Raw genomic sequence first — 21638 nt, forward strand, 5'->3', positions numbered from 1 at the left:
AAATTGAGACACAATAAAAATACATGGACCAAATTGAGACTAATATAATGACACGTGGCCTGACAATGACACGTGGCACTGTCAGTGCCATGTCATATTGTCATTGCTACGTGGCACAATATCAATTTGACACGTGCCTTTTTTTATATATTTTTTTAAAAAGTTAAAAATAAATAAAAAATAATTAAAAAATTCAAAAACACCACACGTGTCACCTCCTTCAATGGTGTTAGTACGGAACTAACGGCGAGATCTAAATTGATTCAATTTTTCAGGACTTAATCGAGAGCATTTACAATACGAGGACTTATTTGAGAAAATCTTACAGAAATAGGGATGTCGGAGATGATTAAACCTAATTTTAAACTCAAGGTGTTAGTCCTACTTTTAAAATTTTCATTCTAATTTTAAACCAACTCTAATCCTAAATTAAAAATATTTAATAAAAATATGAATTTTAATAAAAATATTTATATAACATTTATATAAATATTAGATTTAGTTTCAACTTGGAAATAGACAAGATTGATCCATTTAAAAAAAGTATTAAATTGAACAAAAATAAGAAATATATAGACCAAATTGAATATAAAATATTAACATGTTACACTACTACTACCATGTGGCACAATGGAGCTTGACACGTGAGTTTTTTTTTTAATTAAGAAATTTTTTTAAAAGAATAATTTAAAAAAAATAAGAACAAACACATGACATGTTACTTTTCGTTAATTATTAACGTTAAAGAAAATACTAAATTACATTGACAAAAATTAAGATCTTACTAAAATAATATTAGGACTGAATTCACAAAAATTAACAAAAAGATAGGTACTAAATTAGTATTTTAACTTGAATAAAATTAACTTGTTTTCTTAGAGGGGTTTTTTTCATTATCCTATAATTAAATTTAATTCATATATTTTCATAAACTTAAAAATAATCAATTATATCTATAGAAAATAATGTATTAAAGATGTTTTTAAAATGTTCATGTTTAATCTCTCGATATTTGTGTAAAAAATTAACATTTTTGTCTCTTATAAGGCACCGATAATACCTACAGACTACTTGTCTACATGAAGAAATAGTACATGTTATACGTTTTGTTACTCATTGAATAGTCGTGAATATAAAAAAAAAAAAAAAAAACTATGAATTTTTAAATGAAAAGATAAAGCTCACACATCTTTGTGTTTGCTTTTGAAGCATTTGATTAATGGGAGTGGCGCCTAATGTTATTTTTGGCCATTGGGCACTGACAAGCCCTAGAAGTGCTGTGTAGGTGCCACCCAATGTCAGTTGCTTTGTTGGAAAACCTTCTTCTTTGACTTTGTGGCATTAAGCACAATTTCTAAACAAAAAACAATAAAATAAAATGAAGTTATTTCTAGCTCATGCGACTTCATCATTACAAAACTATTGCCTTTCTCTATTTTTTTTACATTATTTGATTAAGAAAATGTAAAATAATATATGATATCAAAAAATATATATATATATATATATGTGATTAAAAAATATATGAAAATAACATTTTTATTTAAATATTTTTCTCTTTAATTCTTAATTGATAGTCAATCATAAATTAACTTTTTGTACTACAATAAAGTGATTGAGAACATATTCACTAAGTAAAAATATATATATTTCTTCAAATACCAAATCCATTATTCGTACTATAGTTATAAAAATCAAAAGAAAAAGAAATTGAGAAAAAAAATGGATAATTTAGAAGAATTGAAAGGAGTTTATTTTGTTAAAAATATTGATAATTGCGCAGAAGTGTGAACTAACGTGAAATAATTATTATAACAATAATTTTTATCATATTATAAGTTTAAATATATTTTTCAATAATAATTAAATAACATATCAAAACAACTATACCTTATCTCCAAAGTAAGTGCACACATAACTTTCACAATTGCTCAATAGACACTAGCAATCTAATATACTACTTTTCTTAGCTGTTACACTCTTTCTCATAGTTTCCTATAGAGTTTTCCTATGATGTTCTTATTGAAGAATTTTTTTCTCCAAATATATTGATTTATCTGAGCTACATTTTAAAATAAATACAATTAGGTGTAAAGAAGAGTTTAGCAAGTTTAAGCTATTCATAACAACAATGCAAAACTATAACTTAAAGCATTAATTAAATACAAAATTCAATTATCAAATATACATAAATTTGTTTCTCACATAAGAAACTATTTCACTTTTTACATTTTTTTAAACTCTTCTATAAATATCCCCTAGATTAATTATTTTTTATATAAAAATATTCTTAATTATTTTATTTATGGAATTATAAATTTTAAGGATGATCTCTTTCTCTCTCTATTATTATACGAGGATAAATTTAGAAAAATATTATAATTATAGACAGATTTATTACTATTAATTAGTTTATCTACATTTTTAACAAGTCTGAAACATTTGAGTCTCTTTTCTTTTGGATGAATTGAATAATTAATAGTAACAGTTAAAAACTCATAATTTTTTAAAATTTACTAATACTTTTGATGTTTAAAATGTGAAAAGTAAATATAATTTTAGTTAATATTAAGTTTAAATTTACTTTAACATTCTTATTATAAATACTAGTGGACACGTGTCCACTTTTTTTTTATTCTAGTAATAAATTATTAAACTATAAAATAATTTTTATTAAAAATAATTTTAAAAATTAATAATTTGTATAATTTTTATTATTAAATAATTAGTTATTAAACATATTTAAATTTAAAAAAGTATTTATTAAAAAAATAAAGTGATAAAATAATTATTTTAGTTTAAATAACAATTTCTTAAAAGATAAAATTAATATATATATATATATATATATATATATATATATATATATATATATATATATATATATATATATATATATATATATATATATATATATATATATATATATATATATATAATTCTTACACACGCTCTTGAGCAATTGCTGGTCAAGTACATAGGAAATCTCTTAGAAGAAATGTACAAGTTTTACAGTTGTTCTGGTTCAAGAAAAAACTAATATTCAAATGTAATAACTCTGACCATTACTAAATATTAGTTAAGTAATACTAAAATTCAAATACCTCACTGTTCCATCAAAAGAAAATTCAAAATCTGATTTTTATTTTTAAACACAGTTTTATTTTTTAAATTCCTTTATAAGAAAGTATTTTTAATAAATTAAAATTAATTTATGTACAATTTAAGATATATATATATATATATATATATAAATAAGTTTGAAAAATTACATAATTTTTATAAATAAATTTATATATAAAAAAAATTAATATGCAAATTTTTATTTTTATTTTTTATCATAGAAGTTCCTTGGGAGATATAATGCAAACATGTCCTTATCTTCATAACTATAATCGGTGACTTGACTTTTCACACATTTTATTCCTACTATTCTATGCAAGTCGAAGCTTAGCTCAGAAGAATACAAATTCCCCAAAATTCCACATTTATTTTAGCACCACCACTGCCCATCGCAGCTCCTCCCATTCCAACGGTCGCCGGAGAGCCCATTTCTGCGGTGCTGTCAACCAATTCTTCTCCTTCTGTCACTTTCAACTGGGAACTATTTGCCTTATAGTACTTCTCCTCTCAATCTCCTTTTTTTTTTTTGGTAAAACCCATGTTTCTTAACTCTCAATGTTATTTTTTATATATGATTTTGAGTTTGGCACCTTATTTCGCCAGTTTGTGCTTTCATTCCGACAAAAGGTTGCATTTTTACCAAAATGGTTAGTGGTTGTGTTGAGTTTCTAATTGTGCTCTTCGACCATATGTTGCTGCGTTTGCTTTGTGTTGGTTATTGGTTGCTCCTTTCCTGTAGCATTTTATTCATTTTTTATTCTGGAAATTGGTTGGTCTTGCTTGGTTTGGTTCACTGTTGTGCAATGATTTTTTTTTTCTGCTTGAAACTCAGAACTTTTGATTGGCTTTATATTCCCAACTGCACTGTACTTGAGCTCAAGTAAACTACTCTGGTTATCAGTAATTTGGAGTGAAGCTGTGTTTGCATGCCTTTTTTTCTTCTTCCCGATTGAGTTGAATTGAGCCTAACTTTGCATATGTTGTGCTTGGTTGTTGACGAGTGTTACATAGCATGTGCCTTGCCTTAGTACAAGAGGTTGGCTGTGTTGCCTAATCAATTGTTAGCATACAACTTTCTTGAGTTTTTATGACAACAGATGATGTAGACAAGATAAAAAAAAAGAATGTGATATAGCACTTGCTAAGGAAAAGATTACGATCTTGGCATATCTGATTTAGTCATTTGTTGGTGAAGACCAATAAATGCCCCAATGATGAAATGTTTAGTTGATAGAGCCATGGGTGATAATCTAATGAATAAAGGAAGAGAAAAAAAAACAAGGAATACTATAAAGAGAAACCATTAATAACAATAAGGATCTAAGTGACCATTTTGAAAAATTAGATTTTCAAAGAACACAATGTTGTTGTTTTATCCATATCATTAGTGTGGGAAAAAGATTTTGGTAATATTATTATTGGAATTGTGTTAAGTTCATCCTAATGTACTTTTAGCTTAACTTAGCTAGCATTTCAAGTTCTATTGTTCCCCAATGATAACAGATATTTGCTTCATGTGCACAAGAGTGAAATACTTCATGGTGGGAAAATGCATTATGAATTATTTAATTATCTGTGTTTTGTAAAACCGAATGGTCCATTTGATCAACACTACAATTTGCAATCTTTTAGAGTGGCAATCTTATGCATTGATTCTCATTTTCATTGAATTTTTTTCATCTTTTCATTGGCTATTTAGACTCTATTTGATTTTTCCTCCTCTAAAATTGTTTTTCTAAATTTAGATGTGTTAGAAGTAGACTTTAAGCCTAACTCAACCCCACAAAACCGGCTTGTAGGGTGAGGTTTGTACCCATTTATAAACTATGAATTGACATTATCTCTAGTCGATGTGGGACTTCCAACAACATGTAATTGCATCATTAGGTCATGTAGAGTCCAATAACACATGATTAGGTCTTCACACAATCAGTTTGCTAATACAGTTCTCTAGTGTTAAAGGCTTGTCAGTTTGTTATTATGTTAGGTCTTAGAGTTTCCTCAAATCTGATGTTATATATCCTATATAATTTAATTGCTGGAGCTGTTAAATTGTTGTCCATTCAAATTTACATACGTTAAAGATTTCAAATACTAATAATTTCAAATTAGTTACAATAAATGGCCAGGCCAATTAGTTAGTCAGTTAATTAAAGAGGATGGAAAGACATAGATTTAACTTAAACAGTGTAGATAGAATAGAAGGGGGTTGCATTCTTTTTTGTATCAACTGGTAACTTAGTATTAGATCTGTCATAGAAAGGGGATACCTTGGATGAGAGACCTTTCTCCTTGGCTTGTTCATTTTCAAATGAGAAATTAAGTTTTTTATTTATTTTTTTCTTTTTTCCGTGTCTGGTCTCCTAATGTAATACAACTGAACAATTTTTCTGTTAATAGTGCAGGTATTATGGAGATATCTTTATTGAAGGTCCTATCTGATGCAATATCCTCATTTTTGCATTTATCATTTTCTGAAAAGATGAAGTTAGAACCTGTATCAAAATGTTACCAAAAGGCAGAGCAGATGCTTAAGCTGTTGAAGCCTATTGTTGATACTAATGTTTTTTCAGATATAGCTTCTAATGAAGTACATAGGAAACTATTTGAGGAACTTGGTGTGGCAGTTGATGAGTTGAGAGAGCTTATTCTGAACTGGCATCCGTTATCTAGCAAATTTTACTTTGTAAGTTTCGTTATGTCTCTATATTATAATCAAGGGTTTTCCCTCCATTATTCTTTATGCCGTTTCACTCAGTGCCTAGACAAAGCTCTGCTTTGTACTAGATGTTCACCCAAGTTCTAGTTTTTATTGAGTCTAACTACATATCATTATCCTTGTACGAGATGTGCTGAGGTTAGAAGTATATTTGTTTAACATGGGATTTCCATCTGGTATAGAAGTATATTATGTACAAGTTTTTTTTTTTTCAGGCCTGCATATCACAGATGTTATTTGGGTTAACTATTGTATATTAACATGCTTTCCTCTTTTTTAATCTCTAGGTTAATCAAGTTGATCCCATAATATCAACAATTCAGGCATTGGGTCTAAGCATTTTACAACAGCTGGAGGTTTCACAGCAAGTTCTCCCTGATAATTTGGGAAATGAAATATCATCAGCCATTAAAAAAGCTATTATGGAACAACAGGAAGGTTTAGTATCAAGTTTAGAGGTCCTGGAAAACATTGCTGACAACCTGGGTCTAAGGTCTAATCAAGAGGTCCTGATTGAGGCTGTAGCCCTTGACAAGCTGAAGGAGAAGGCTGAACAAATTGAAAACACTTCAGAAGTTGAATATGTTGATAAAATGATCTCAATTGTAAATCGAATGCATGAGCATATTGTTATGCTTAAGCAAGCTCAGAGTTCTATCCCAGTGTCAGTACCTGCTGATTTTTGCTGTCCTCTGTCTTTGGAATTGATGACGGATCCGGTCATTGTGGCATCTGGACAAACATATGAGCGGGCTTTCATCAAGAACTGGATTGACGTAGGTCTTACTGTCTGTCCAAAGACACGCCAGACTCTTGTCCACACCAATCTAATACCTAACTACACTGTAAAAGCATTAATTGCTAACTGGTGTGAAACACATGATGTAAAGCTTCCTGATCCCATTAAGTCCAAAAGCTTAAATCAACCATCTCCCTTTCATGTGTCTATGGAGTCTGGTTTGACCAAGGATTTGCCTGGTATAACTAGTGGTGAACCCCACCAAGAACGAACATCAACATTGCATCCCTCTTCTATTCCAGGTGGTTCTTTGAATGGCACGGTTCATGAGCCATATGTGGATCTTGAAAGAATATCACACACAGGTTCAGATGATGGATCTGCCAGCTCAAATGAAGGGAGTGTCGATTCATTTGGTGAATCATTAACATCACCATCCAGAAATGCCTTGAGCTCAGAACAATCTCATAATGATGTTAGAACTACTTCTGATGTCAACAATACTCTGCTGTCAACCAGTTCAGTCCACTATCGCGATGCTTCTTCTGGGGAATTGAATTCAGGGCAAGATGCTGTTCGCTTGCCAACTTGGCATAGAGAATCTGAGTTTTCTTCCCAATTAGCAGTGCCAAGGTCTCAAAGCCAAACTATATGGCAACGATCATCCGAGTGGCTTGTTCCTAGGGTAGTGTCTACTATTGAAACAAGAGCTGATCTTTCTGCTGCTGAAACCCAGGTTCTGAAATTAGTGGAGCAGTTAAAGATTGATTCTCTTGATGCTAAGAGAGAGGCAACATCAGAACTTCGCCTTCTTGCTAAGCACAATATGGATAACCGAATTGTGATTTCAAATTGTGGAGCCATTAGCTTATTAGTTGATTTACTGCAATCAACTGATTCTATGATCCAGGAAAATTCTGTTACAGCTCTCCTTAACTTATCAATCAATGATAACAACAAGGCTGTTATTGCAAATGCTGGTGCAATTGAACCTTTGATTCATGTCCTCAAGACAGGGAGTGCAGAAGCCAAGGAAAATTCAGCTGCCACTCTTTTCAGCCTCTCAGTAACTGAGGAAAACAAAATCAGGATAGGGAGGTCTGGGGCAGTTGGACCACTTGTTGATTTGTTGGGAAACGGAACCCCAAGGGGGAAGAAAGATGCTGCCACTGCCTTGTTTAATTTGTCCATATTTCACGAAAACAAGGACCGGATTGTGCAAGCAGGTGCTGTGAAACACCTTGTAGAGTTAATGGACCCAGCAGCTGGAATGGTGGACAAGGCTGTGGCTGTTTTAGCAAATCTTGCTACAATACCAGAAGGGAAAGCAGCCATTGGTGATCAAGGTGGGATTCCTGTTTTGGTTGAGGTTATTGAGTTGGGCTCTGTGAGAGGAAAGGAGAATGCTGCAGCGGCTCTTCTACATCTATGCTCAGACAACCACAGATATTTAAACAGTGTGCTCCAAGAAGGAGCTGTGCCACCTTTAGTAGCATTATCACAATCAGGCACCCCAAGGGCCAAAGAAAAGGTATGGCTTCTTTATCTTTTCATAATGGAAAAAGGTTCTTTGACATCATTTGGCAACCTTTATACGGATAAAATGGTCTTCACAAAAGTTAACTTTTGTATTTCTAAAGAAAAAGACCGAGTGAAGAATGGTGTCAAAGGATTTTAAAAAAATTCTAGTATTAAAGTGTTAGGTTTATTAAGGGAGGGGGTTTACGAGGGAGACCCAACAACAATGAGACTTGAACCTAACCATATAAGAAAATGATACCACTCTCAACCAAAAACCTTAAGACAATGGGTTAATAGGTCTTCACCCTTATATGGTGTTCAAATTTTTCATTTCTAATCGATGTGAGACTTAGACTCACTTGGATTCCCAACATTAAATATCATTGTTCTTTCATAATTTAATTGCCTTATTTTATTTCATTTGATACTAATGGAGATGATGGATTTCTTTTACTTTTTAGGCCCTTGCGCTCCTTAATCAATTTAGAAGCCAAAGACATGGTGGTGGTGGGAGAGGTTGATCTCAATTTTGCAACCAGTTAGGCCATCCAAAGTTTTTGAACCAGTTTGCAGAATATGTAGGATTATACTCTCCATTGTGCACATAATATTTTTTTCTTCCACATGCTTGTAAAGGCGTGAGGGGGCTAATATGTATGTATGAGGAGGATTGATTGTGTCTCTCATGTGGCACACCTCTCTTTGATGCAAGTGTAACTTTTGTTTCAGAAACAAAATTCTGGATTTTGTAACTGAGCTAAGGTAAAATGTAAGTTGAAAGATACTTGTATTTGGCTTGTTTGCCGATGTCCTAACTATCTCTTTTTCAATGAGATGTCTTCTGCCTTTGATGAAAGCATTTAGCAAGCGTTTTAAGAAAAAATAATTGATACTGGTGTGGTTGGTTGTTTTTTGTTACCAGATTCATATTCTTTGTCTATTACATTCTCTTGAATATTGTTTTTTTTTGGAGTGCATAAACTAATTAGAAGTGACAAAAAGGATTAGTTTGGTGACTGCCAAACCAACCTATTATAAATGGGTTGTTGCTTCTTGCACTCCCACAATACTGAAAAAGACTCAAACACCCTTAACCATTGCATCACACATACCACTATTGTATGTGTTTTGGAAAGATCTTTCCGAAATAAAATTTATGTATTAGTATTCTGGAAAACTCATTTTGGAAAACATTTTATAAATTCTGGAATTTTTTTTCAAAAATGTTATTCTGGAAAATTTATTTCAAACATTATTTGTTTCGGAAATTATGTTCTGAAAATTGTTTCAGAAATGTTTTGAAAATTAAAAAAAGCTTGTTCGGAAAGCTTCCAAAATATGTAATCGGATGTTACTTTTCCAAAAGAAAAAAGTCATTTTGAAAGTTTGAGGGGGTGCGAGAAGCAATTGTGGGGAGTACAGGAAGTAAAATCCTTACAAATGACAGATTAAGTTACATGAGATCATAAGACAAGTTGATCTGTCAACCCAGTTTTGACATTTCATTTTCTATTTGAAAACTTAATATCCAACTTCTATATTTTCTATGCTTGTTATCACCACTATTTTTTTATCCTTCTGAAAAGTATCACCACTACTTTATTAAGAAATAAAATAGAAAGAGAAGTTGTAAAATAAGCATCAACAGTTAAAGCGATATATAAGTTGCATTCTTATGCTAAACTGATTATATTGCTTGCAATACGCAGTTGAGAATCTCATAATTTTATTCTTCAGCAATAATAAATTGAAGCTTTTGCCTGGGGTTTGAGTGCATTTTTAAGGAGGAAGATATACTTTACTTTATATGGATTATTTTACTTACTTTTACCATACTCTATAATCTTATACTCAATAATTTTATTCTCAATAATCTTATTTAAATTAAGGTTAAACATAATTTAAATATTCATTTTTTTTATCTTTTATGTTTTTAAAGACAAAACTGTAATAAAATTTCAAACTTTAAAATAAATAATGTTTCGAAAATATGATTATTAATTCAAAACGATGTCGAACTTGTCATCCTAACATTACTAATAGTAAACCTTTTTATTAATAAAATAAAAATTTGAAAATAGAAATAGAAAGAACTTTAAAAACAGACTTTTATTTCGGTTTTAGAGTTTATCGCAAATTATTCTATAATATTTATCCAAGTTAGTTAGAATCCACAGACATTGGGTTTGATAAGAGACATCAAACTATACAATTGCATTTAGTTTAACTAATATTGAATAACATTTATTTAGCTTTATGAAATTAGGGTATCCTATAAAAAAATTAATCTTCCTTTTTAAAGTGAGCGATGATAAAGTAAGCAATTTCATATAAAAAAAATTAAGATTTAAAGTTTTAACATGTTCATGATTTGTTATGTATGTTTATAATATCAGTCATTTATTTTCCTATCAACTAATAAAATTATTTACTTTATCCCTCTTTTATGTCACATATTCTTATGTCATTGAATGTCAAATCTTTTTAGCTAGGGTTTGATGGATTAGAATTAATTAGATTGTAATGTCGTTGACTAGTACTCTTAATCCAACCTTTTTGTTTATAGTTTGCTAGCAACCTTTATTAACTATTTGAATGAAGTAGTTAGTTATGACTATGAAATTGGAAAATATAGTTTTGGACCATGCTTCCTTCAAATATATTGGGTCCATAACTATAGATATAATTTAGTATGCTGGACCACAGGCCTCATCAATCTTATGGAATAAAATAAGAAAAACATTTTTTCTATTATATGAATTTATTACTTTTTTAAAATATCGTTTTTAACTTTTAAAACAAAAATCAAAACATATTTTCTTCTCTCCTCCACTCTCTTTGCTAAATTGTTTTTCAAAATATTTTAAAACTAAATAATAAAGGCCCACTTAAACACATTCTTATTAGCACACAATTTTAATTATTAAAATTCATTTCTAATCACAAACGAAATGCTGTAATTAAATATATCTTAACTACTAATCCATATTAGTTTGGTGAAACCTAACCATAACATAATGATTTTTGTCATTCGAGAAAACTCTTTGCATTCCTCTATTCGTATACTTTTGTTTAGTTGAACAACTTTATTGAATTTAAAATTCTCTTCAATCTTCAATAGCTTTAATTCAGTAAACTAATACACACCAAAAGTAATTCTTATAAAAAGCAACATTCCACTTTATTTCACCACTTTATTTTTCTGAAACAGTTACAATTGTTTGTATACATCCTTAAACTGAAATTACATGTAAGAGACATGCTTTAATTACAATTGATTCCTTACAGAAACTGAAAACTGAAATTGAACTCAACAAACAGAAACAAAAGTACATTTGAAGGCACATGAAAACACCTTAAGAAGAACTGATAAAAGAACTACCCCACTTTTAGGGTGTATACATATAAAAAACACACTTTATAATTTATTTGTTGTTTCTCCTCTAATTAGGTCTACTGCAATGCCTCCTTATCTCCCCATCTGAGCCGGTTAAAGGTTTGATGTTTCCCATCTTGATCATTGCAGTGACAAAATCAGACTCGAATGCCCTCTGATTGTTGCTGTAATCTCTAACAAGTGAATCTGTGGATCCTCCATCGAAGAGAACTTGATCAGAATGAAGAAGGCCCTTTTTGTTGATGAGATTCTTGTAGTAGCTGTTGTCAAAATGGTTAGGATTTTTGAAATCTAGTGGTGCTACATTGTTGTCCTTTGGTGTCCCACTGCTGTCTCTCGGACAGTTCTTTTGCCTTGCCTTCGCAAACAAACTGTCAATGTTCTTTTCATTGTATATGCGACTTCCATAAATTGCACACCTTGCCTTCCCGATTGTGTGTGCTCCTGAAAAACCACACAAAAAATAAATCAAATTAAAACGATTACTCTATATGGGTCATCTTTTTCTTTTTCAACTATGATATTTTATATCAGATATTATTTGAGTATATATATATCATGAATATACTTTTTTTTCGTAGCTGTGCAAACATTTAAACATTACCAATCGATAATGATGTATATATCTTTTTGCAGTTAGGTTAAACAAGCTTTTCTTTTAACTTGACTCTTCTATGTTCAGAAGTCACACATGGCTTTTAGCCTAGAGAAAGAGCATGACATGCATGCACGTAGTTGTTTAAATGTCACATCTGGTCCATGTATATCCACTATATGTTATTATTAAGTAAAGAGATACCGTATTATACAATGAAATTTGTTTTCTTTACTTTACTTCGTCAAATTACTCATCTATATATTAATATTATTCACATTTCTAACGTTTATTTCTTGTAAGCGTTGTAAAAGTACTGTATAGATAAAGAAAATTTCTTCTTATCAGTATAGTACACTGTGGTCTTGAAAAGTCCGAATGGTATTGGCAATAATGCAGATTGTGCACGCAATTGGAAGAGAAATAAGGGCAAAAGTAGATAAAGAGAAAAGGACATATACCAGATAAGGCTACCATGTCCGTGGCAGAGAGGCCTTGATCTTTGAAGTTTGAGATAAGGGTGCTGAGGGAAGAAGATGGAGATGGGAGAACACCACTGCTTGCAAGTTGGAGGAATCCAGTCTTGGAATCCCTTCTACCAAGTTTAACCTTCCAAAATGGCCCTCCAAGCTGCATAAACCATAAATTAATCCTTATATTTTCTTATTCACATATCATTTTACTCATACCTATGTTCTTTCCTTTCTGTTTTTTCCCTATATGTAGGTGTTGAATAACCCAGAGTCTATTGAAAACTTTTCATGTAGGTGATGTATTATATATTATGAGAAATGGAAGGAATATATCATCATAATATATAATCATGCACGATTTGTGAAAATTAAAACATAACTACTAATCAGTTATAAAATGTGTAAGAGTTTTTCTTTTTAATTTTAAATTTGAATATGATTTGGTTTCTCATAACAAATTAACATATATATATATGTTGGTTTAGTACTCACAATAGTGACAGAATCACGAGCAGCAATGGCTGTTATGTCAGCACATGAGACTATTCCGGGGCAAATTGCCTCCACCTTTGACTTGATGTCGTCAATGACTTCATAGCCTCTCAAAGAATTAGCGTTGGGTGGTGCAGTCTTCTCTGAGGAAGGCCCATCAAGTAGTACTGATGCATCACAACCCTATTTCCAGTTAACAACACACAATATATCACCAATTAGTTCTATATATATGTAATCAAGAAGCCTTTTTAAACTAATAAAACGCATGTTTAAAGAGCTACAAAGTTTAATTATAAGGATGCTATCAATGTTTGTAACTTAGTTCGACAAATTATTGTAATTCTGATATTGTATATAAATAAACTATTTCTATATATTTACTTAAACAAAATAACATGAAGTTTTCAAAAGTTCACGTAATAATGTGTGACAGAACAATGTTTAATAAATCATAGAATTTACAAAAATTAGCGGATTAAAAGTATAACTTAAACCAATTCACTTTTACAGATTAAATAAGTTTACTTCAATTTAATCCATTTTGAAATCCATGGGTGTTGGCAAATAGTAATTCTAATTGATTGTCTTTTCCTTCTGGTTGGAAATACTAATGAAACTTTACTTTACATAATCTAATCAGTGTGTTGTTTTTAATTAATATATTATTCAAAGGAGATTTTCTGTGTATTATAATACATTACATGATGATTCTAATTGACTAAGAATATTAAATATGCTCAAATATTTTATCAGAGATTTTCGGACCTATGGCCTGTGGGCGGAATAACCAAAACCCCTATGTTTTAAAAAGAAGTGGTTTACATGCCATGAAAACATTGGATAAGAACATTTTCACTTCATTTTTTTATGCTTTGAACGTGTCATATTATTGGTGATGTCACATCATCGAATACGACCTTTGAAAGTGATGGAAACTTAGAAAGAAAGAAAAACAAATACGTATGATTTGTCAATAACGTACGTAACACAAAAACAACATAGTATATTACACTATGAAATACTTGTATTTTAGTGTTACAATTATCCATGCTCAACGTCCATTATATCCTTCATGAAGGAATACGTACGTGAAACATAGAAAAACATAACTTGGGAAATTTTTGTTGCTAAATATAAGGAGCAGATAAAGTATTACAGTATATATAACTATGATAAATAAAAAGTAAAGATTTTAGGTTAGAGTAATTTACATTGACAAAGCAGTCATGAAAGAAGAGGCGAAGGAGAGAAGCTCCCATGCGAGGTTCTTTAGCCACAGCAGATAGAACCACAGATTTTACAGCAGATGAAAGCTTGGGACATTTTTTTGCGTAGAAGTTCTCAGAGAGTTGAGCTGAACAACTTCCAATAAGAAAAAGCGTGAACAAAGCTATAGCAAAAGTGGTTGTTGAAGAAGAAGAAGAAGAAGAAAAAAGTGCCATTTTAATTGCAAAGTAAGGCTCAGAAAGATGGATAAATGAGTTTATAGATGATGAAAAGAAAAGGCTACAACATATAAATAGGGTGACAGAGGTATGTGAGAGTTTTGAGATGGCAACTCACCTAATCATCAAGAACTTGACAAATGAATGCATGGCACATAAAATTTGTCTGAGTCTGGAAAATGAGGATTGAATTGACCAGTTGAATTGAAAAGAACGAAATTATTTACTTAATACCTTTTCTTTTACTTACTTTTTTTATTTCAATTTGGAAAGTTAAACATAAGCTTGTGGTGAAATGAACTTGGTCGATGCATTGCCTATGCATATTTGTCCTTATTATCATTGGAACTTAGGGTCTGTATTTGCTTGGCTGCATATTCCCAAGGTTGACTATTCAAAAATTGCAAAAAAGCACATTCTAGCTGTTGTTTTACTATTATATAACAAAGAGAAATGCTACTTGAATAAGTATTGATGTAGATGCTGATTACTATATATTATATTATGAAATGAATGATTAATGAAAACTGATTAATATATTTAATCTTAACCAGTTATATATATGTACCCCACATACTGGCAAGTTGATGAAGATCATGCAGTTCAGCAGTGAGAGCTAGAAAATTTGTCTAGTTACCCAATCAAAATTGCCTGCATTTATATATATATAAGAATTTAAGTGTTTATCTTTTTTTTTGGTTGTATCATCGTCAATCATCATCGTTACTTAACCATATTTTTCATTTTATCTAAAAGAACTTAGAAAGCAGTGGTGGAGCTTTAATCAAAACTTTAAGGGCATAAGTTGGCAGAAAAGATAATGGAAATTTCGATGCTTGTTTGCTAGCTTTTGTTTCAGTATACTGATATCACTGCACCACCAACTACAAGATATCTATGGTGCAAATTTAGCCACAACATATGAATATCCCTTCAACACGAAGCTACATATAGCATTATATAGTTTCCATTATTCACTTTTGCTTCAAGTGTACAGCTTGTTACCACAAGAATTTCAGAATTAGAGCATAAATTTCACTGTTGCATACCATAATATCACCCAGTTTTAAAGTATTTTTAATCTTCAAATGTTGAATCCAAGATCGATTGATTTATAGTATATAAATAACCTGCTTAAGTTAAAATTTAAAGTTACTTCTTAATATATTAATATGATATATGAGTTATGTTATGATAAAGTTTATCTTTATAATTTGTTTTTATTATATCTATTTCTCTATTTTATAGATATTTAATTCAATGTTTAATATGTAATAAAAAATTGCATTAAATTTAAAATCTATTTGTTAATATTAATAATATTAAGAAAAATAATTTAAGGTCAAATATGAATTATAAGAAACTAATAATTTTTTTACGAGATTATAATTTTTTTTTTAAATTTGTCTTATATTTTTATGTAAGAAAGGTGACTAACTTTTCACCTCCAGATCTTGATTTCCTGTTGTTCATTCTTTCAGCAAAGGTTATTTTCTCAGGCAACACATGTAAGAGCTCGTAATATATAATATATTAAAAAATATTTCATTTTTTTTTCAAGTCACTTTATTGTTCCAAACATGACGTGTTGAATTTGGGTTTATGCAAAGACTATCTAAATGCTTTAAAACATGTGAAAGATGTCATATTATACTTCTCATCAATTTTTACACACTGGTAGTATCACATGAGATAAAAGAGTATGTGAAAAATATCAAATTTACTGTATATATATTTAGTATTTGCTTATATTTATTATTGTAAATATTTTAATATTTATTTATAAATGGATTAAGTGTGGGTATTATATTATTAGTATTTATGAGTATCTATTATTTGTAAAAATTAAAACAAAAATTTAATTTATATTTTATTTAATTAAAATTAAAATTAATATACATTTTAATAGATTAAATTTAATTAATTAAAATTTAATTTATATTTAATCTAATATTTATTATATTTTATATTTTTTTTATAATTTTACTTTAAAAATTTATAAAATATATTTTTTTAAATATTTAGAATAGTCTTAAATTTTAAAATATATATAAATAGTTTTTAAATAAATATTCGATGAATAATGAAATAAATAAAGAATATATATTTTGTTTGGCAGATTGGATTTTGGATAGAGACTAGGTCTAATCCAACCTTTGTCATCCCTAAGAGTAATATACTGTTTATTAACATGTTTTTTTGTTATAAAGAAAATTCAAATGATACGAATCACATTATAATTCATATTATAATTCATGTTATAAATTGAAGTAATAAAGAATCTCTGTACATGGAATTATCTTTTAAGGCTATCATTATGAGAGACACACCTTCCAAATTCCACCATCCTCCTAATTAAGCTACAATGACACCAATCCCTTAGGCATCATCTTCTTCTTTTTCTTTTTCTAGATTGATATGGAATAACTTGAACAACTTTCAGAAAAAAATAAAATTTGCAAATAATAGTAAGAGCATTTCTACTGATTGATTATTATAAGGAACGCATCAGAATTCTTAATTTAGGTAGGATTTATTATATCACATCATTTTTAAAGTAACTCATAATAAATTTTTACATGTCTTATTTTAATAGATAGATTTTATAAATACTCATTTTTATAATTTTTTAGTTACAGTTCACCTTTTAATAAATTAGCAATGATTTAATTATTCCTTTTTTTTCATTTTTCTTGCTAAATACCATTTCTTGTAAAACTAACACTGTTAATATTTTAAAAACTCTTGTTGTAATGTAAATCAATTTTACTGTAATCTTTTATAACATGCTTCTATTTTTTTGTTAAACAACATATTATACCCTCTATGATGTATTCTTAATAGCACTTAATCATACTAATACGTACAGTTTAATTAATTATATATTAACCTAAAGTTACAGCCAAAGTGGGTTATATTTTATCTACGGCAGAAGAGTCATCCTTAGCAGACATATTTTAACATTGTTTATTTTTATTTTTCCAATGATGTTCGCTTGGAATCTCTCTTTCTTTTTGTCGGCTCTATGTTATTTTATTCTTTGCTTTTAGACTTTTATTCTCCTAACTGTGTGATGTTATCTTGTTGTTTAGTTTCCAATCAACACAGTGACATGTATATAATCTCCATTACCTAAAGAAATTATGGTCGTATTTGCTTGGTCCTTTGCATTGCATGATAAGAGTACACAAATGGAACAAAAGGTTAAATAATAAAGCCAAAAATTAAACTTTCATGCTAATGGAATGTTTGACATGAAGAGATTAAAATAAGTTTGTACATGTATAGCATTAATTTCATAATTATCACCTTTACTTTGTCAAATTTTCAAAATCAATAGGAATATATCTTTTTCCTTGACGTGCGCCATTAAGTTAAGTTTATAATCTATAATTAACTGTTAAGAAAAATAGAAAAATAAGACCAACGGAAAGCAATATATGATGGCTATCTCCAACCCTCTCCAAAGAATATAAACAACATGTAAAATTAGAACAACATGACCTTATGTACTAATATTGTTTTTACAATATCTGATTGGACTATTCTACCCTTTCTAACGTACCAGTCAAATGATTGGATGTTGGCTGAAATAGCAGCCAGCTTTGAAGTTCTTTTATAAGAAAAACGTATACTCTTTCTTTAGTGAACATCATACTTATTAATTAATTATAATTATAACTTTTCTTACAATGGTAAATAAGACTTTCATGTGAAAATAAATGTAGTAAATATACGATCAATGAATTATATATATATATATATATATATATATCGGAATTACAACCTCATCATACTAAGGAGTGTTTTTTATCTATATAGATTTTGGGTAAACTTTATATATCTATCTTAACCTTCGCTTAATCAAACAATCAAATTACATGTTTAAATGTTCATTACTATACTTCATCAACATATCAAGTTCAAGACATTACTAATTTATAAATATTGTTGAAAGACTTAATAAACCGATAATATCTTAATTTATTGTTGATTTTTTTTCTCAGCAAAGAAAAATATAACAGGAACACTAGAGATGTTTAAGTTTTTATGTAAGTATATATTATATTTATCATTTATATACATGAATCTCTTTGTAAATTTAGTAAATATATATTTATTAAGAGTTCTAGGATGTGTTTGTTTCTTTTGAATATATACAGCAAATTTGTTTTACTTTCCAGAAAACGTAAAAAAATGGATGGTAAAAAGTGAGAAAAACCTTAGTCTTTGTTGGTTTATGGAGAATAAATATAAGTGATGTATAACAAGGAAAATAAATCTAGTTCGGATTTTTCATTAAAAGCTTTGTTCTGCTTTCTTTTTCTTTTTCTGTTGTGTAAGAGAGATTTGAGTGAGAAATATTCTACTAAAATATATAATTAGTTTGACTGGATAATTTTAACCTCGTTTTATATTACGAAGGTTGTTAGAATTAAAAAATACAAGATTATATATAATATTCTACAGTGATATATTTTCTTAAAACCAGTGATACGACCACATGGTATTTTCCTACTTTAATAACATCTGTTAACTATCGTAATCATATATGTATTATTTAAGAAAAATTTCAGCATGCAAATTAGTCAAAGAAAAGGTAATCGGGAAATGATAACTAATCTTGACTTTAAGAGATACGTACTATGCATTGCTAATATTTAGGTAGAGACTGGGCGAAATTTAATTTAATTTATTTGCATGTTGGTGTCTTTTACATATAACTATACCTCCATAATTTCTTACGTGGGTGCTTGTGTATAAGAACTTATACGAAGCTTAAGTTATATTTATATTACTCAATGATTAATTATCGTGGTTAACACAAACTTAATTTGACATTTGCCTATATATATTCATATGAAGAAAAAAGATTGAAAATCTTCATAATCAAATTAATGTTGTTACATGTTGGGAACAATATTATGGGTGTAGTTTAATAACCTAAAGCTTCATTAATAATATAAAATATTGCATGTTAAGAAGTGAATTTTAAATATAAATTAACATCACAATATTGGTTTGCAATGTAAAATTTGTACTTATTTATATACACTCTAACTGTTCTTTTCACTTCATTAATCCCAGTTTATCGTTCCCATTATTATCCTTTCTAAGTGGTCAATTTTGGGTTCATGTAGTTGGTAAATTATTATAATATTACGTAGAGAATAATTGTTAGGTATATCTTCCATGTTTAGAGACATTAAACAATTAATAAACTTCAACATTTGAAGAAGAAACTGGATAAACAAAATAAAAGAATTCAATAAATTAAACTCAACTCTCCTATTAAATTACACTTAAATATATTTGTCCAACTCAGAAACTATTAGGTTTATCTCATTGTTAGTTGTTAATTAGTGACGTTGATAGTATATAGTGCCTCTCTTTGAATCTCATGTGTGGCACGCAGAACAAGACACCCGAAGTTTGACAAAAATAAGAAAGGTATGGCTGCAAAAATAAGGCTATATATATGGTAATGCTAAAACTTACGTTGAGTGGGATTTGAAAAAGACAACTTGGTAAAGTTCAAGTCAAATACTTCATCACCAACCAACCATGGATAACATACATAATTGTTTAAGAAAAACAAATGATAATAATGCCACGTATATATATATGAATAAACATTAATAAATAATTTAATAATTTATAAAGTAATAAACTTAACAAATATAAATAATAAATTTATAAACTTAACTTAGATTTATATTTGTTCTATATATTATAAATTTGATCTTATCAATCTTACTTAATTGATAGGAAACTTCCAATAATAATATAAGAGTTATTATGTTTCAAAAGGTGAGAAACATCATCGTTGAAGCCAAAAGAGGCTGCTTCAATCACATACCAACATTTGCTTTTGTTCCTCAATGCCCCTCAAACTTGAACCAGAATTAAGAAAAAGGTGGCATGCTTTCAACGTCGAATTAGTTAACTTATAATTCCATAACACAATCATTGTTCTGCTACAAACATATTGATTAGAAGAGACTTAACATTATAACGAATTAGGTTGAATGCGAGAAAAAAAAAATAGAAAATTAATTTTTGCACGTGTATGACTAATGCGTAATGGTTCTTTATAAAATTCACCATTAATATTCATATCTTGTTTTGAAGTCTAGCTTTTAAAATTCGTCGTATTCCGGCGGGATGCATATATTCTCTCCATTGACAGTGATAAAGGTTTTTGGAAGAGAAGCAATTGGTAGCTATCGATCACATCGTTTTACAACTCTCTTTCTCATTTTCCAAATAGTAATATGACAAATCATTGAATTAAAGTGATGAATGTACTGTTGTTCTAATCACTTATTTTCAATCGCTTATTTTTGGACCAAAAAAACTAAGTCTTTTTCGTTTTTATCATTTTCATAGAAGAAAGAGAGAGAGAAAAAACAAATACAATGTCTATGTCTCCATAATTGCTATACGTGATAATCTTAACTCTAATGTTAATTGAAAATTGATAATGTACCCGTAGGGATCGGGCAGCGTATAAACCGGACGTCCGTATGGCCAATGACTACCCAATTACGCGATTTTGTCACTCGTCATCCGGAGGGGCCGGGCAACGTATAGACCGGACGTCCGTATGGTCAGTGATTACCCAATCACGCGACTTTGCCGCTCGTCATCCGGATGAACAGCAACTCATATGAGTCGGCCGGCTGTAAGATCAAATATCAGGAGGCCAGCCGGCCCTACTGCCAGTTGACCAGATTAGGATTAAGATTAAGGTAAGTAGTTGCTAAAAACTATTGGGCCAAAGTTGGGCCGTGATTAACTTTTCACTAATCCCAAGCCCATAAAAAAACTATAAATACAGGTCAAAGGTGAGTGGTAGGAGAGGGAATTTACTGCACATTTATTACTGTTCTATTGAAAACGCCATTGCTCTCAAACTGACTTTGGTAGGTCTCCCCCACCCGCACACAGAGGAGTGAAACGAAGAGTAGGAAGAGAGACCGGACGGTCGAGATACTGGAAGAGAGAAACATGGAGGTATTAGACGACTCAGCCCCTACAACCAAAACATTTGGCGCCCACTGTGGGGTCGAGTTGCTTTTCAAACCCAATAGTGACCACGAGAAACATGAGCATGGACGATCCAGTGGA

The 21638-nt window shown here is 29.7% G+C and overlaps 2 protein-coding genes across 5 annotated transcripts; one reads left to right on the top strand and one right to left on the bottom strand.

The window, feature by feature from the left end:
* Positions 1-3410: 3410 nt before the first annotated feature.
* LOC108338737 (U-box domain-containing protein 4) lies at positions 3411-8958 on the top strand. 4 transcript variants are annotated; one of them, XM_017575800.2, is made up of 4 exons: positions 3411-3652; positions 5529-5809; positions 6130-8112; positions 8564-8958. In XM_017575800.2, the coding sequence occupies exons 2-4, from the start codon at positions 5534-5536 to the stop codon at positions 8621-8623; spliced, it is 2319 nt and encodes a 772-aa protein (XP_017431289.1). In that variant the 5' UTR covers positions 3411-3652; positions 5529-5533; the 3' UTR covers positions 8624-8958. The 4 variants fall into 4 exon arrangements, with proteins under 4 accessions (XP_017431289.1, XP_052735850.1, XP_017431290.1 ...); XM_052879890.1 differs by having other exon boundaries at positions 3482-3618; XM_017575801.2 differs by having other exon boundaries at positions 3489-3618; positions 5524-5809.
* Positions 8959-11255: 2297 nt separating this feature from the next.
* Positions 11256-14551, bottom strand: LOC108337158 (peroxidase 4). Its single transcript, XM_017573621.2, has 4 exons — positions 14274-14551; positions 13060-13242; positions 12556-12724; positions 11256-11943 (listed from the first exon to the last, which is right to left on the bottom strand). Exons 1-4 carry the CDS (start codon positions 14502-14504, stop codon positions 11546-11548), a joined length of 981 nt encoding a protein of 326 aa, XP_017429110.1. The 5' UTR covers positions 14505-14551; the 3' UTR covers positions 11256-11545.
* Between the last annotated feature and the right edge of the window lie 7087 nt (positions 14552-21638).

This window comes from Vigna angularis, chromosome 7, assembly GCF_016808095.1.
Source record: "Vigna angularis cultivar LongXiaoDou No.4 chromosome 7, ASM1680809v1, whole genome shotgun sequence".
NCBI lineage: Eukaryota > Viridiplantae > Streptophyta > Magnoliopsida > Fabales > Fabaceae > Vigna > Vigna angularis.

Bases quoted from the DNA above. Each gene is read 5' to 3' on its own strand.
- LOC108338737 (XM_017575800.2), top strand. From the start codon at position 5,534: ATGGAGATATCTTTATTGAAGGTCCTATCTGATGCAATATCCTCATTT. The intron at 5,810-6,129 runs GTAAGTTTCGTT...TTTAATCTCTAG, and splicing joins TATCTAGCAAATTTTACTTT to GTTAATCAAGTTGATCCCAT. The intron at 8,113-8,563 runs GTATGGCTTCTT...TTTACTTTTTAG, and splicing joins CCCCAAGGGCCAAAGAAAAG to GCCCTTGCGCTCCTTAATCA.
- LOC108337158 (XM_017573621.2), bottom strand. From the start codon at position 14,504: ATGGCACTTTTTTCTTCTTCTTCTTCTTCTTCAACAACCACTTTTGCT. The intron at 13,243-14,273 runs GTAAATTACTCT...AACTGGAAATAG, and splicing joins TTCATGACTGCTTTGTCAAT to GGTTGTGATGCATCAGTACT. The intron at 12,725-13,059 runs GTGAGTACTAAA...TGGTTTATGCAG, and splicing joins CTCGTGATTCTGTCACTATT to CTTGGAGGGCCATTTTGGAA.